Source organism: Argopecten irradians, chromosome 16, assembly GCF_041381155.1.
Source record: "Argopecten irradians isolate NY chromosome 16, Ai_NY, whole genome shotgun sequence".
NCBI classification, from domain to species: domain Eukaryota; kingdom Metazoa; phylum Mollusca; class Bivalvia; order Pectinida; family Pectinidae; genus Argopecten; species Argopecten irradians.
In genome coordinates, this window is record NC_091149.1 from 10,233,483 (window position 1) to 10,250,294 (window position 16,812).

At 34.9% G+C, this 16,812-nt stretch overlaps 3 protein-coding genes across 3 annotated transcripts; 1 reads left to right on the forward strand and 2 right to left on the reverse strand.

The window, feature by feature from the left end:
- Positions 1 to 790: 790 nt before the first annotated feature.
- LOC138310950 (uncharacterized) lies at positions 791 to 2,491 on the forward strand. The gene has a single exon (XM_069252316.1). The coding sequence runs from the start codon at positions 982 to 984 to the stop codon at positions 1,588 to 1,590; it is 609 nt and encodes a 202-aa protein (XP_069108417.1). The 5' UTR covers positions 791 to 981; the 3' UTR covers positions 1,591 to 2,491.
- A 9,799-nt stretch (positions 2,492 to 12,290) lies between these two features.
- LOC138310633 (heavy metal-binding protein HIP-like) lies at positions 12,291 to 13,685 on the reverse strand. The gene is made up of 3 exons (XM_069251916.1): positions 13,501 to 13,685; positions 13,097 to 13,363; positions 12,291 to 12,804 (listed from the first exon to the last, which is right to left on the reverse strand). The coding sequence occupies exons 1-3, from the start codon at positions 13,646 to 13,648 to the stop codon at positions 12,401 to 12,403; spliced, it is 819 nt and encodes a 272-aa protein (XP_069108017.1). The 5' UTR covers positions 13,649 to 13,685; the 3' UTR covers positions 12,291 to 12,400.
- A 599-nt stretch (positions 13,686 to 14,284) lies between these two features.
- LOC138310657 (heavy metal-binding protein HIP-like) lies at positions 14,285 to 15,689 on the reverse strand. The gene is made up of 3 exons (XM_069251943.1): positions 15,500 to 15,689; positions 15,096 to 15,362; positions 14,285 to 14,803 (listed from the first exon to the last, which is right to left on the reverse strand). Exons 1-3 carry the CDS (start codon positions 15,645 to 15,647, stop codon positions 14,400 to 14,402), a joined length of 819 nt encoding a protein of 272 aa, XP_069108044.1. The 5' UTR covers positions 15,648 to 15,689; the 3' UTR covers positions 14,285 to 14,399.
- Positions 15,690 to 16,812: the final 1,123 nt, after the last annotated feature.

The window sequence follows — 16,812 nt, forward strand, 5'->3', positions numbered from 1 at the left end:
GGGATGAACATTTACCATACATGTTAATGGCATATAGGGCTACTAGGCAGAGTAGTACAGGTTGTAGTCCGAATTTGATGATGTTTGGGAGGGAAACTAACTGCCCGTTAGATGTTATGATGGGTGTTCCCCCACTGTCTCAAGAGGAAAATTGTCCACAGATATATGTCGAATGGCTTAGGAAGGCCATGGGGAATGCATTTGGCTATGCATATAATTATCTTGGTGAAGCGGCTGCTCGCCAGGTGAGACATTATGATTGTGGGCTAAAACCTAGGACTTACTCTGTAGGTGAGTTTGTATGGAGGTGGTACCCTCCGGCCTTAGCATGTAAATTAGGTCAAGGTTGGACAGGACCTTACAAGGTCGTCAAGGTCATTTCTAAAGTCACATATGAGGTAAAAAAGGAACCTAGGGGTAGATCTGTAAGCGTCCATGTAGACCATTTAAAACCTTATCAAGGGGTAGGTGTTCCGAAGGCATGGATGGAAGAGAACACTGTTTGTTCATCTGATTCAGAGCCTGAAGTGGAACTGGGGAAGTCGGTACCACAAACAGGAAGTGTAGAATCTCCAGTAAAAACCCAAGTTAAAACTCGGGCAGGTCGAGTGGTAGTCCCCAAGAAAATATTTTCACCGTAAAATCACAGGAGCCCGGTTCCACAGGATAACTTCTACTAGCTTTTTCTTTTTCTCTTCTCTTTCTTCTCTCTGTTCTTTAAAAAAATAATAGATAGATGGATTATTACGTGTTGGTACAAACAGCTAATTTCATAACATGTTCTGTTAACTTAAGATAGTTCATAAAAATTATATGCACATGTCGGAATAATAGGCTATTGAGTAAGCTAAGTTTGAGTAATTATCACTCGGTATATATTATAGTGCGCACATATATATATATATTTATATTATATACTAACTGATATTTAATCATCTGATATATGTCTAATGAGAATATAAACTTTTTATCTTAGTAGATATGGATGTACTCGATATCGATGTGGAGTCTAGGGAGCTTCAAGCCCTTGATAGGGATTTAAGACCAACATGGCAAGATGTCGGGATGCCCTGCCCCGTCACCGCATGTGGTTCCAGAGTATACACCAGGTATAAGCATCTGGTGCAACACTGGGTTCAGATTCACCATGAATTTATCAAAAAGTTTACGTGTGTCCAGGGAACCTGTGTGAAGAAATTCATAAACAGGCAGCAATTAATGAGGCACCTGACTCATTCGCACCATCTGCCAGTGGATGTGGCTAAGGCCAGGGTCGGAGTCACCAAGAGTTCCCTTGAGGAAAATAGTAAATACATCTCGCCAGGGGAAGCTCAACTTCCTGTGGCTGAGGTGTCGACTCGGGCCAACCGATTTAGGCAGGAAGCAGCTCGTAGGAGGCGTGCATCCATAGTTGTTCCGGATCCCCAACAGGAGCTCTTCTCAATTCATCAGTCACGGGACGAGGAGGTGTCCGTCATGTTCAGTGATAATGCCGTGCAGGTTACTACGTCAGTTATGGGAAGGGGGCAGGATCACACCCCTAGACCAGTTGTGGTGCCTGAGATTATGGGACAATTCTTTCTAGAATAGGACGTTATAGGCGTTATGCGTTTTAGCTTAGAATATAATTAGGGCGGACTTCATTTATTTCTCCTTTCCTTTCTGTGTTAAATTATATTCCTGTGGATACTGTGGTTTCTGTGATCTGTAATTATACATGTATGTGACATTTGGAGCAGTAACGCGTCAAGTGCAGTACCAGTTGATGTTCGTGTATGAACTTTGTAAAGATAATTGATTGTTGTATGATACTATTGTTTTTCCTTGTGTTGAATAATTGTGTATACTCTTGACTTGTATAGATGAGGCTACATTGTATATTTCATATTATACGTATTGGTTATTATATACTTATAGTGGGGAGATATTATAACTGTTTATTTTTTTATCATCTACTGATACTTGTGCTATAGTCAAGTTGTTAGTCAGACTCCATGTGAGATAGACAACAACATGTTAATCAGTAGATAGTTGGTACTTATCATGTATTATATTTATATCTATAGTATTATAGGCAAATGTCTCACCTAGTATAATTGTAGGTTAATGACATTGGCCTAGTTTTCAAAGAGGGGGGAGTGTAACGGGAATGGATAATTTATATATACTTAAATGTTTCACCTTGTGTTCGCAGTTAGCGTCGTTAGTAATATTCCGGAAGTCTATCTACTTCCGCTCTTGAATCAATTCCGTAAGCATTATGTAACCTTATCGTTCATTGGTTGACACAGGGTATTGTTAACTATGGGTATAAATAGCGAGCGCACGTGTAAATCGTTAGTCAGACGGATGCGTTGAGTCGCAGGTCAGCTCACCTTTCTAACTTTCTCTCCTTTTCTAATGTAGGATTTAGGTATATACGCACGTGTAGGGGTATTATTATAGGTTAAGTAAATTGTCCTGTGGAACCGGGTCGGGGGTGGCTTATTACACACGCACACTGTCCCCAGTATGTGAAGTTATATAGTAACTACTGTGAGGGCAGCTTGACATTTAGGTTATAGGGAATATTCTGTAGCCTTTCATATTGTATTTCCTTGTCTAATATCCACGGGGTATAATATAAATATATGTTAGTTAATGTTTATTTGCCTTCTTGTTTTATGTCATAACTGGTACAGAACCCAGAGTACCTAAACCTGGGTAACTATATTTGTTCACATCTAGACAGGTGAAAACCTCGCCTGTTACATATACATAATATACGTTTATGCTACATGTAAAGATACATGTATATGAACCACAGGTGTTTGGCTCTATATACTTTTTTTCTCTCTCTATATATATATACATGTACAAATATATATGTAATACCGTGTCAATATATGAAGAGAGAAAAATGTCTATAGAGCCAAACACCAGTGCATGAACCACATATGTACGCCAATGTGATTCATTTTTATCTCAAAATTCATTGCATGCACGGGACAGGAAAAGGAATGCATGTACAAATTAAGTACTAATTAAGAAATGGAGTATAAAAACAGTCCGTTAATGATTTATATACAGTTCATCAAGCGAAGAAGATCTGGTGGAAAAGTACCAAAAAAGCTAAAGAAAACCTGGATCAGTCCTTCATTAAAAGAAGAGAAAATGGGAAAAATATCCGTTTTAGTAAGACTGGTAACCACTACTGTATGATGTTCTCATTAATTAACCATGAATTACCTCTTACACACTCGTGAAATTAGAGAAATTTCAGTTTCAATTCCCTTTTTCTTTTTACTACGTACATGTAAGAATTACGTACCGACGGCAAATGATATCCACCCAGGTAGAATCAAGGGTCAAAATAATATATGTTGTGTCCTTTTAATGATGAAACTCCAATAGTCTGACAATATTTATATCCCCTTAGTTCACTCTAATACTAACGTTTGTACTAATATAGATGCGAGTCTTTGATTAGTTTAATTCGCTCCGTTGTACATAAAATTGTAGGACTATATTCAAAAATGCCCATTATGATAATTAAGACTCATGCACCTGGTAATCACTAGTTGATGTATATACACGCATACTCTGATGAAATGTATATAATGATCCTTTTCTAAATGCACGAAACGTAATCAAGAAACATTTAATCAGTTAATTATACAGAAATGAAATCTCGACGGAATCGGTATATAGCCCACCCCCCCCACACCATCCCCCACCCGGTTGGATTATATATACCAAAAAAGTTTACATGTATTTATTGATAACAAAAATAAAGGAGGTAATAGCAACGGTATATATAAATGTCAATTCAAAGACTTGATTCTTACATATCTGATGGGTACATGAATACTGAGAATATATATATATATATACGTATATATAGATGTAATATACGATATTGTATACATATATTTACAAATAACGTTATACATATAGTATAACCGTGTTGATCATAAGCAAAGTAATATAATCGCAGACATGTTCAACATACAGATTGATGTATCTCGACTAGCGTCGATTCCAGTGATATTTCATTCTATATGTACATGTATGTACTATCAGATATTTCATAAACGAATATCGTTATAAAATATCCAAAGAATAAATAGAAAGCAGTTTTTATAATACATGTATATAGTAAGCTATTAGTTCACCTCTTTACGTAAGTTCTGGAGTATTTAGATATACTGTGCTCTCCTTACTCTCAAATTTGAATAGATTAGTAGTATCATTATATTTATTTATCTATATATAGTTTTGGATTAATACTGTATTTATCTCAAATTATTACACAGAGTAAGGAAAGAAAATCAACCGATCATCACCAAAATTGACACGGCCACGTGTTTATATTTATACGATAAAATACCCCATATGGTGCCCCCCCATGTATGCATTTCACGATTTACATCCACTATTTTTTCGATTAATACGTATTTTGTATTAAGCTTTATATAAACTATATGTAACCTTTGACAGGACACATTTATAATCTGTGAAATCTAATATGTATCATATACTTAAACAATTATAGAGCATGGTATTGCTCACCGTTTCCTCAAAACTGCCCTCTGTCTCGGCCATGCTTGTTTTGTTTATTTATATTCCGGGTATCAAAAATATACGTATAACACAAGGTATTTTTAAACTATGCAAATCAAACCCATTCTATTTTAAGAATTCTTTACTAATTGATTATTGCCGTAATTATCTTCATTGGAAAGAAACCCAAATGAAGAACCTTCCATAAGGGATGTAAATGTATATTTAGCAAAGTTTAGTGAAAGCATAATGGGACTTTAAACAGAATCTAAAGTGTAAGCGTTCTCGGCACATCATTTTAGCACATTACTTTGACACTTTGGTCAAATCCGAAATACTACATTAGGGATTGACAAATGATAATATAAACTCTACATATAAGCTTAGTAACAACTCACAATATTATCATGACTAAACACTAATTAACAATTTCTATAAAGACTTACCATATGGGTACAGTTTCAGGAACATTTCTTAAATTTAAGGAATTCCTTAACTTAAAATTCTCCATAGGAATGCATTACAAATTTTTAAGTTAGGCCTTAACTTTGTAATGCTTTTCTATGGGGAAATTTAAGTTAAGGAATGTTCATGAAACTAGGGCTCTTAGAGAATGAAACAATCGCATTTTTTGGAATGATGTATATGCTTTTATAAATACATGTATGAATAAGATTTCACAATATTTGGTCATAAATATAATCCGTGATTTCCGGGTTGCATTACCCATGAAACGATGATTTGGATAATTTGTCGAATATAATTCTAATTTAGGTTGGGCGTTTAAGCTTTTTAAAAATAATTAACTTATGTATGTTTGGTTTGAAATTACAAGAAGTAATAAACCAGATGATAAAACACGTGTAATAAAAAATATGATATAGTTTTTTGTTGATGAAATATCTAGCATTTCCATCCGACACAGTAATATTGACATGACCTTATAATCGCTTCATAAAAAGCCCAACACGGTGCAACTTTTTTCATTTGTTTTAAAAGCATTCTTCATTTGGTTTCTGCTCCTAAGTTACAATCATTACAAAGCACCAATTTTGGCTTACTATTAGGTTTTAACTGCACACAAAAAGATCCTGGCTGATAATAGGACGTAAATACAATTTAAACCAAATTAAATAGGTTGTTTGGTACTACATAAAGACATACCACAAACTCTGAACAATAAACTTTGCTATTTATTGATACCATTTTTTGTTTACCTCAAAGACATACAATTGATGTTACATCGTACATGGAATATAAAAATTGCACTGGGAGGTGTTGTTATCAATATCTTATTGCAGACGAAATCCGTTAAACATCGTAAGAGTCTTTTGGATATCGGCTCCGCCTTTGTGTGCCGATATACTCGTACCCACAAAACTGAGTCACCAGGAACCAAAGCATTGTTATCGCGAGGCTGAGCTTGTGAAGCATAGTCCAGCGTCTGCACTCGGTACTGTTGTTCTATGACCCTCGCCCCAATTACGTAAACCTATTTCTGTAGCGGATGTAATGATTTTACTATTTCGTGGAGATCGTACCATGCAAAACTTGTAAACGCCAATTCAGGACAGGAAAACACGCTCCGTCTGAGAATTGAAGTGAGAAACCGAGGTTTGCAACAGTTTTATTAAAAATCCACGACGTGGTGGTTTACCTGGATCTGCTTACGGTGAAAGTGTGAGAATGGCGTGGAAAGCTATTACACTGTCAGTGTGGTGTCCTACAAAATAAATTGAAGTTAGGTGATATGAATTTACATTGAATTTTTGGATTTTGCATTTGACGTGAAGAGACTTAGAAAGGATCATCTTGAAGTTATAAGTGTATTAGGAAGGCAAATTAACCAACAGGTATCTATATATCATTATGTGAACTTTAACAATAATAAAGAAAAATACCTTTTATCAGAACCGATGGTGGGAAAATTAACCAAATCTCAATCATGAGAAAACAGGAAACCATTCATCGAGGACATATAACAAAAATCAAATACAGTGTTGGAACTAATATTTACCATTGACTTACCGACAACGTTTACTTATTTTTTGGACACCCATCTGTTAATCGGGATTCGCCAATCCCTCCTGATTCTTCTCGACACGGTATAGTGATTTCTTCCTTGTCAGCAGTAGGCTTTTCCATGTTTAGGCTTTTCTGTTCTTAAGAAGTGATTTTGTCTTCGAGAGTACATGATTTTCTCTTCAAGTGAAACAGTTTTCTCTTGAAGAAATTTATTTCTTCTCCTTCCAGAGTAGAATATTTCTCTGCAAAGTCGGATGTTTTCCTTTTGGAGGGCCTCTGTATATTAAAAAACCCGTAAAAAATTCAGAGATTATGTTATTTTCATATCAGTCTTTGGGAACGATACGCATTCAGCAAATTTTTCATAAGAAATGTGTGTTCATCAGAATAAAGGTTACTTATAGTCTATAACTCAAACCTTCATTTAGATGTTCATCTATTGGATAACACTTTAGATGATCTCCAAGCTTAATGTTTCATATGAATTTTTTCAGGGGAGATTGTTCCAAAGCTTCAAACTGTGGATCTATGTGTGCCAACCTATTAGGGAAATCCAACCAAAGCATCAGGGACTGTGTCATCTAGGAAATAACTTGAAAGCTCCTATGACAGGAACATGACGTATCTTACAACGTCACAACATGTCTCAAAAGGAAGTTTTTTTGAATGAGTCCAAATAATCACATCAACGTGCATGTTGGATAATATATTTATGGGTTTTTTTTACCAGAAACTTGATAAACTTGGTTAATGTAACAAACTGTTGTATGTCAAAGTCCAAAAATAATTTTGCCCTCGAGAAGAATGCCTTTTTTACAGAGGTAGCCAACTTTCAAAGTAATCCCTCCAAAGAGGGCCAGTTTATTGTAAATGTTCACCAGCATTTTTCACGAAAAGCATGACTGACTAAGATTTAAGTAAATGTTGAAACTACTCAAAACACGACAAAATATGAAATGTCCATGACTGTTTAAATTTTGTCAAGGAGTAACGAGCATGAACACTGATCTAAAAATTTTGATAAGGCAAATTGACCTTAATTTTATGCTTTGAAGTCTAAGATTCTGGCTTATAGAATAATATACGACGAATTTACCAATGTCTCTGAATACATTTTGGTAGTTCCTAATTTTTTATCTGTGCATACAAAGATACAAACGAGTTTACTTTGGCCTCGCATACTATAAAAAATGGTTTTAAATTTTTACTGCTTGGCGTCTTTGGCAGCATATTTCAATGAATACAGCACTATAAAATGCATGAGTTTTAAGTCGAATAACCCACTTCATCCGAATAACATGACACATACATACACATACATGGGATCATTGAATTTCTAACAATTCAATCAATGTATGGTGTTAATGTAACGTCATTAATCAAACAATAATGTTTAATTGTAGTTATATCTCGTGAATATATATATATGTTGTCCTTCAATGGTGAGAGTTCTAAGATATGCAGCATATTCAAAATATCATATGTATCTGTTAAGACCTAAGTAAAAATCCAATAAGTCATACTCAGGATTTTTAGTACAAATATTAATGATACCAAAGTTTTCCGGTAACAGACATCCTCATGAAAAACGTATAACGACAATTGGTTGATATTTGCGTTCTGTATAAAGAACATATCTGACAAGGCACTTAAGGAATTTTCAAACTACCTAAATTTCATTATTTGTATCTGCTCCTAAGTAATATACAAAGCATAAAACATAGCAAAGATCATGAACCAGGATAAAATAAATGCTATTAAAATTGAAAACAATTTTTTTCCGGATGCCATTGCGCATAATCATACAATACATAGTACAGTAGCCTCATCAAAGCCATTAATTTTTGTTGGTATTTATAAAAGGTTTGTTAAAAAGATTCCATTCTCTCTGATAATAATGAATGAAGATTTAAGATGCTCCATCGTCGATAGAACATAAACGATGCTTATCATTTGAGCAATAATCGGGGTCTAGTCATGTAAACATATTGTCTAATTGACAAAAAAAATGATATAACAGAAATATATCTGAATTGCGTTTTTGGTGTGCATGCGCAATTAGTACTTCATTCCATATAATGGCATAAGGCCGTGGATTTTTTTTCCGAGATGCAATTCATTATTTTCAATATAATTTTAACTATAATAGCATTTTAAATTAAAAATTTTTCAATTGTTTTCAATTGTAGTGAAGGAATGGTATGAAGATAAGTAACATTTGTAGCTGAAGAAAAATACTAACTTCTTTAAGGTATTTTATAAATGGACAAACCTTTGTTAAGGGCCATTATCTGCAAGGATGCAAAATACTTGATTTCAGTGTTATATGAGAATGCCCATATGTACACTGAACACAACCAAAATATATTTTTAGTTGACCAGTTTAACGATACTGATAAAATTGTAATTTGGTTTAAATTTGGTAATTAAACTTTTATAAGAAAAAATAAAACACGGTTGGAACTATTGAAATGTCATACAACAAACACCCCACAACGCACTTTGAGCTAGAATATTTATGGTAACATTACCTTTTGCTATCTGATCAAAGACATACAATGATGTTAATCGTACAAGGAATATAAAAAATGCACTGAGAGGTGTTGTTAATATCTCTTATTGCAGACGAAATCCGTTAAAATATACGTACGGTAGATAGATATCGGCTCCACAATGTGTATGCTACTCGTACCCAAACCGATCACCAGGTATACATATTGTTATTACCGAGGCTGATCTTGCAAAGTACCCATAATACTGACATGTCTCCACTGACGCTCGACCCATTATGTAATACACTAGCTATTACGAACTGATAATTCTGTAGCGATGTAGCTGATTCACCAGCCGTGTAGATCGTCCATGAAAACTTGTAAACGCCAACTTCTGGACAGATAAACACGCTGCGTCTGAGAATTGAAGTGAGGAAAAACCGATGTTTGTAGCAGTTTTATCAAACTCCACGATTGTTGTGGCTACGCTGGATCTGTTATGGTGTGTGAGAGAATGGCGTGGAAAGCTATTACACTGTCAGTGCTGGTGTCTACAAAATATACATGAATTTTTGGAATTTGCATTTGAGTCTGTGCAGAGACTTAGAAAGGATCATCTTGATGTATAAGTGTATTAGGAAGGACAACTTTAAAACAGGTATCTATATTATCATTTATATGAAACTTAAAATAAAGATAAAATACCTTTTATCAGAAATGGCTGGGACATATTACCCAAATCTAGTAGAAAAACAGGAAACATTCATCGAGGACATATCAAAAATCAAATACAGTGTTGGAACTTAAATATACCATTGACCTTACCGACCACGTTTACTTATTTTCTTGACACCATTTGTTAATCGGGATTCGCCAATTCCTCTCGACACTTCTTTGATTCTTCTCGACACGGTCTAGTGATTTCTTCCTTGCAGTAGGCTTTTCATGTTTAGGCTTGATTCTTGTTCAATGAAGTGATTTTGTCTTCGAGAGTTACGATTTTTTTCTTCAAGTGAAAAGTTTTCTCTTGAAGAAATTTAACTTCTCCTTCCAGAGTAGAAGATTTCTCTGCAAGTCGGATGTTTTCCTTTTGGAGGGCCTCTGTATATGGCAAAAACGTAAAAATTTACAGATTATGTTATTTACATATACGGCAGTGACGAGACCTTTAGTATTAAACCGACTGGTATCAAAACGAAAATAAATATGAAATAATTCCAGTAAACATGGTGTTTTTTATGTTACCTATTTGAGCCTCGTGTTTTAGCAGGAGAACGTTGGACCTGAAGCAACACTGGATCAGTAGACCCATCTCCAACCATAGAAGGACTGGCTAGACCAAACGACACATCCAGTATTAGGACGCACGCCGTAAACACAAACCACTGTGCCATGTTCACAAATATCGTCTGAGAATGATTCCGATTAAACAGCAACACGTATATAAAGTATCAGATAAGGCCCTGATCTAAGTTTTATGTAGACAAACTCTTTGACTTATAGATAAGGGGACACAGTTTACAGTCTTTATTCTAAATTAATTGTTAGTGTGTTTTAAGACATATCTATCTAATATTTTGGTAACGAAACCAAACAAAAATATTAACCAACGAATTTGAGTTTGTAGTCTGAGGTATCTTCCTTACATTAAACTCCATCTCCTAAATGTTAGATAAGACAAGCATACTACTCACTGATCACGACAAAAATGTTTGCTGTTAAGTTTGCAAGGATGCACGAGCACTAAAACAACTCCATATTTCCATTTCCTCATTTGAGAAGATTCTGGTTATTAGGTACTGAACACAAACGTACAATTTGGTTTGCTTTATTATGTCTAAAGAGTACACAAACAATACTCTGGCCGATAATAGAACGTAAAAATATTTTTATAGCGCTACAGATATATGTAAATATTCATACACACGGAAAAAATAATACACGTCATTTAACTAGAAGTATAAACCAATGGTTAGTTATACTAATATCCTTAGCTAGTTACCCCTTATTAAAGACAATGTCAATCAAATGCTTCTATTATGTAACGGTCTTCGATGACACCATACGATGGATTATAGTTGCATCTCGTAAATGTGTCTATATATGGTTTCAATGGTGAGAGTTCTAGGATAGATGCCAGTTTATGTATCTATATGTACGTGATAATAAAACCTCATTTCATACTTGTTTGGTTTGGTTCATACTGAAATCTGCTAGCAATGGTAAATACACAAATATAACGTAGACATACATGTATATTTGAAGTAATTAAACAGAACCTAAAGTGTAGGCGTTCTTGGCTCATCATTTAGCACATTACTTTGACACTTTGGTCAAATCCGAAATATCTACATAGGGATTAACAGATGATAATTTAAACTCTACATACAAGCTTAGTACAACCTCACAATATTATCATATCTAAACACTTCTTAACCCTTATATAAAGAGTTACCATATGGGTCCAGTTTCATGAACATTTTTTTAAATTTAAGGAATTCCTTAACTTAAAATTTTCCATAGGAATGCATTACGAATGATTTTTTCCTTAACTTTGTAATGCTTTTCTATGGGGAAATTTAAGTTAAGGAATGTTCATGAAACTGGGATCAGATCCATGAACCTCATACCAATTTTTAATGATGTTGGTGCTCTTTTATAAATACATGTATGTATGATATTTCAATACAGTCAAAATATGCTGTTAATTTTAATTTTTCTATGAATAATGAACATTCTAATATAATTCCAGAGAAAGAAAACATCTTTAGTTGTAGTTTTGGTAAGCAACAATAAATGTATGAACAAAATAATGATAAACAAATCCTAACTTAAAACAATCGCGTTTAAGCTTTTTGAAATAATGACTTATGTATGAGGTTTGAGTATACTTACAAGAAGTAATGAAAATGATAAAACACTGTAATATGCCAAATATTATATTAGTGTTTTGTTGATGAAATATCTAGCATTTTCATCCGACACAGAGTAATATTAAATGTTATAATGCTCATTCATTTTCAACAGCATACACGGTAGCAATTTCTTCAGTTTGCTTTAAGGAGCATGTGATTTGGTTCGGCTTATTACATTTAATAAGCATACAATTTGGTATTATTAGGTTTGACGAACACACAAAAAGATCCTGGCTGATAATAGGACGTAAATACAATAAACCAAATTAAATAGGTTGTTTGGTACTACATAAAGACATACCACAAACTCTGAACAATAACTTTGCTATTTATTGATACATTTTTTGTTTACCTCCAAAGACATACAATTGATGTTACATCGTACATGGAATATAAAAAATGCACTGGGAGGTGTTGTTATATATCTTATTGCAGACGAAATCCGTTAAACATCGTAAGCGTTTTTTGGATATCGGCTCCGCCTTTGTGTGCCGTTACTCGTACCCAAACTGAGTCACCAGGAACAAGCATTGTTATCGCCGAGGCTGAGCTTGTGGAAGCATAGTCAGCGTCTGCACTCCTGATTGTTCCTATGACCTCGCCATTACGAACCAATTCTGTAACGATGTAATGATTACTATTCGTGGAGATCGTCCATGAAAACTTGTAAACGCCAACTTCAGGACAGATAAACACGCTCGTCTGAGAATTGAAGTGAGAACCGATGTTTGTAACAGTTTTATTAAAATCCACGACGTGGTGGTTACCTGGATCTGTTACGGTGTGTGTGAGAATGGCGTGGAAAGCTATTACACTGTCAGTGCTGGTGTCTACAAAATAAATTTGAAGTTAGGTGATATGAATTTACATGAATTTTTAGATTTTGCATTTGACGTGCAGAGACTTAGAAAGGATCATCTTGATGTATAAGTGTATTAGGAAGACAACTTTAACGACAGGTATCTATATATCATTATATGAACTTAAAATAAAGAAAAATACCTTTTATCAGAAATGGTGGACAATTTCCAAATCTCAACATAGAGAAAACAGGAAACATTCATCGAGGACATATAACAAAAATCAAATACAGTGTTTGGAACTAATATACCATTGACTTACCGACACGTTTACTTATTTTCTTGACACCATCTGTTAATCGGGATTCGCCAATCCCTCCTGATTCTTCTCGACACGGTCTAGTGATTTCTTCCTTGTCAGCAGTAGGCTTTTCATGTTTAGGCTGATCTTGTTCTAATGAAGTGATTTTGTCTTCGAGAGTTACGATTTTCTCTTCAAGTGAAACAGTTTTCTCTTGAAGAAATTTAACTTCTCCTTCGAGAGTAGAAGATTTCTCTGCAAGTCGGATATTTTCCTTTTGGAGGGCCTCTGTATATTGCAAAACGTAAAATTTACAGATTATGTTATTTACATATAAGCATGACGAGACATTTAGTATAAACCGACTGGTATCAAAACGAAAATAAATATGAAATAATTCCAGTAAACATGGTGTTTTATGTTACCTATTTGAGCCTCGTGTTTTAGCAGGATACGTTGGACCTGAAGCAACACTGGATCAGTAGACCCATCTCCAACCATAGAAGGACTGGCTAGACCAAACGACACATCCAGTATTAGGATGCACGCCGTTAACACAAACCACTGTGCCATGTTCACAAATATCGTCTGGAATGATTCCGATTAAATCAACACGTACATGAAGAATAAGATAAGGCCTGACCTTAGTTTTACATAGACAAACATTCTTGCTTAGAGATAAGGGGACAATGTAATGGCCTTTCATTTTTATCATCAATTTTTAATGATGTTGGTGCTCTTTTATAAATACATGTATGTATGATTTCAATACAGTCAAAATATGCTGTTAATTTTAATTTTTCTATGAATTGTGTTATAAGTTCCGTTAAGCTTTTTAAAATAATGACTTATGTATGAGGTTTGAGTATACTTACAAGAAGTAATGAAAATGATAAAACACTGTATAATATGCCAAATATTATATTAGTGTTTTGTTGATGAAATATCTAGCATTTCCATCCGACACAGAGTAATATTAAATGTTATAATGCTCATTTATTTTCAACAGCATACACGGTAGCAATTTCTTCAGTTTGCTTTAAGGAGCATGTGATTTGGTTCGGCTTATTACATTTAATAAGCATACAATTTGGTATTATTAGGTTTGACGAGCACACAAAAAGATCCTGGCTGATAATAGGACGTAAATACAATAAACCAAATTAAATAGGTTGTTTGGTACTACATAAAGACATACCACAAACTCTGAACAATAACTTTGCTATTTATTGATACATTTTTTGTTTACCTCCAAAGACATACAATTGATGTTACATCGTACATGGAATATAAAAAAATGCACTGGGAGGTGTTGTTATATATCTTATTGCAGACGAAATCCGTTAAACATCGTAAGCGTTTTTTGGATATCGGCTCCGCCTTTGTGTGCCGTTACTCGTACCCAAACTGAGTCACCAGGAACAAGCATTGTTATCGCCGAGGCTGAGCTTGTGGAAGCATAGTCAGCGTCTGCACTCCTGATTGTTCCTATGACCTCGCCATTACGAACCAATTCTGTAACGATGTAATGATTACTATTCGTGGAGATCGTCCATGAAAACTTGTAAACGCCAACTTCAGGACAGATAAACACGCTCGTCTGAGAATTGAAGTGAGAACCGATGTTTGTAACAGTTTTATTAAAATCCACGACGTGGTGGTTACCTGGATCTGTTACGGTGTGTGTGAGAATGGCGTGGAAAGCTATTACACTGTCAGTGCTGGTGTCTACAAAATAAATTTGAAGTTAGGTGATATGAATTTACATGAATTTTTAGATTTTGCATTTGACGTGCAGAGACTTAGAAAGGATCATCTTGATGTATAAGTGTATTAGGAAGACAACTTTAACGACAGGTATCTATATATCATTATATGAACTTAAAATAAAGAAAAATACCTTTTATCAGAAATGGTGGACAATTTCCAAATCTCAACATAGAGAAAACAGGAAACATTCATCGAGGACATATAACAAAAATCAAATACAGTGTTTGGAACTAATATACCATTGACTTACCGACACGTTTACTTATTTTCTTGACACCATCTGTTAATCGGGATTCGCCAATCCCTCCTGATTCTTCTCGACACGGTCTAGTGATTTCTTCCTTGTCAGCAGTAGGCTTTTCATGTTTAGGCTGATCTTGTTCTAATGAAGTGATTTTGTCTTCGAGAGTTACGATTTTCTCTTCAAGTGAAACAGTTTTCTCTTGAAGAAATTTAACTTCTCCTTCGAGAGTAGAAGATTTCTCTGCAAGTCGGATATTTTCCTTTTGGAGGGCCTCTGTATATTGCAAAACGTAAAATTTACAGATTATGTTATTTACATATAAGCATGACGAGACATTTAGTATAAACCGACTGGTATCAAAACGAAAATAAATATGAAATAATTCCAGTAAACATGGTGTTTTATGTTACCTATTTGAGCCTCGTGTTTTAGCAGGATACGTTGGACCTGAAGCAACACTGGATCAGTAGACCCATCTCCAACCATAGAAGGACTGGCTAGACCAAACGACACATCCAGTATTAGGATGCACGCCGTTAACACAAACCACTGTGCCATGTTCACAAATATCGTCTGGAATGATTCCGATTAAATCAACACGTACATGAAGAATAAGATAAGGCCTGACCTTAGTTTTACATAGACAAACATTCTTGCTTAGAGATAAGGGGACAATGTAATGGCCTTTCATGACACAATATCATCGGTTTGTTTAAAGTTCCGTTCTATCTAACAGTTAGGGTACTGTATGGACGGTCTCCCATGCATGTATGCGGTGTGTTTCGTGTATGGAGAGCGGTATATTTGTCTTGTGTGACAAGGAACTCTTGCTTTGATATGGTGCGATCTCACTGGAACATAGCGCCGAAGACACCAAACAACACTTCCCGCCCGGTCACATTATACTGATTACAAACTAGTCGTCCGACTCCCGTTATAAGCCATGTGCTAGGAGGGTCAGACATGCACCCCCCAAACCTCGGAACCAATATTTTTTCTTAACCCTTATGACCCACTGATCACAAATCAAAATGTTAACATTGCATAAGTTGGGATGAACTTCCGGTTATGACCTCATCAAGATGGCCGCCATCTCGAACTTCACTAAAAAATGAAAAATAGCCATAGCATTGATATTTTTCAACCGAAGTAGACAAATGAGGTATCGAAAAGACCACAATAGAAATGCTATTACATATCAGGACCAAATAATCCAATATATGTAGTAATTTTTACGCAGGAAATGAAAAATCGGATTTTAAACTCAAAAATGTTTAATTTCTAGCAAATTTTTCATATTTGGAATGACGCAGCAAAAATGTTTTCCAACAGCAAACTATTATTTCTAATCAGTTTTTACCACATATCAATCGGATGAAACAACAACAACAACAACAACAAAAACCAATGTTAACAAAGTTCCGGTTATTACGTCATCAAAATGGCAGTCATCTCGAATTTCACTAAAAATTGAAATATAGTCATAACATTGACATTTTGGTTGGAACAACACTTGGTAATGTAGTGCCACATCAGCTTATCAACACTGAAGATGGCGCTCTGGCTTTCGACGAGTTTGATACTGATATCTCGATTACTCTAATTTGGACTACCATCTACCAGACATGCCGAGTCTCTTAAGTGGATAGATCAGTGAGATAGCACGCGCCATAATAATGATTATCATCAAGAACCGGTGAAAGAAACATGTGACATTGAAGTA

Coding starts and splice junctions, on each gene's coding strand:
- LOC138310950 (XM_069252316.1), top strand. CDS start 982: ATGGATGTACTCGATATCGATGTGGAGTCTAGGGAGCTTCAAGCCCTT.
- LOC138310633 (XM_069251916.1), bottom strand. CDS start 13,648: ATGGCACAGTGGTTTGTGTTAACGGCGTGCATCCTAATACTGGATGTG. Junction 13,364..13,500: donor AAAACACGAGGCTCAAATAG/GTAACATAAAAC, acceptor TGCAATATACAG/AGGCCCTCCAAAAGGAAAAT. Junction 12,805..13,096: donor GAAAATAAGTAAACGTGTCG/GTAAGTCAATGG, acceptor TTTATTTTGTAG/ACACCAGCACTGACAGTGTA.
- LOC138310657 (XM_069251943.1), bottom strand. CDS start 15,647: ATGGCACAGTGGTTTGTGTTAACGGCGTGCATCCTAATACTGGATGTG. Junction 15,363..15,499: donor AAAACACGAGGCTCAAATAG/GTAACATAAAAC, acceptor TGCAATATACAG/AGGCCCTCCAAAAGGAAAAT. Junction 14,804..15,095: donor GAAAATAAGTAAACGTGTCG/GTAAGTCAATGG, acceptor TTTATTTTGTAG/ACACCAGCACTGACAGTGTA.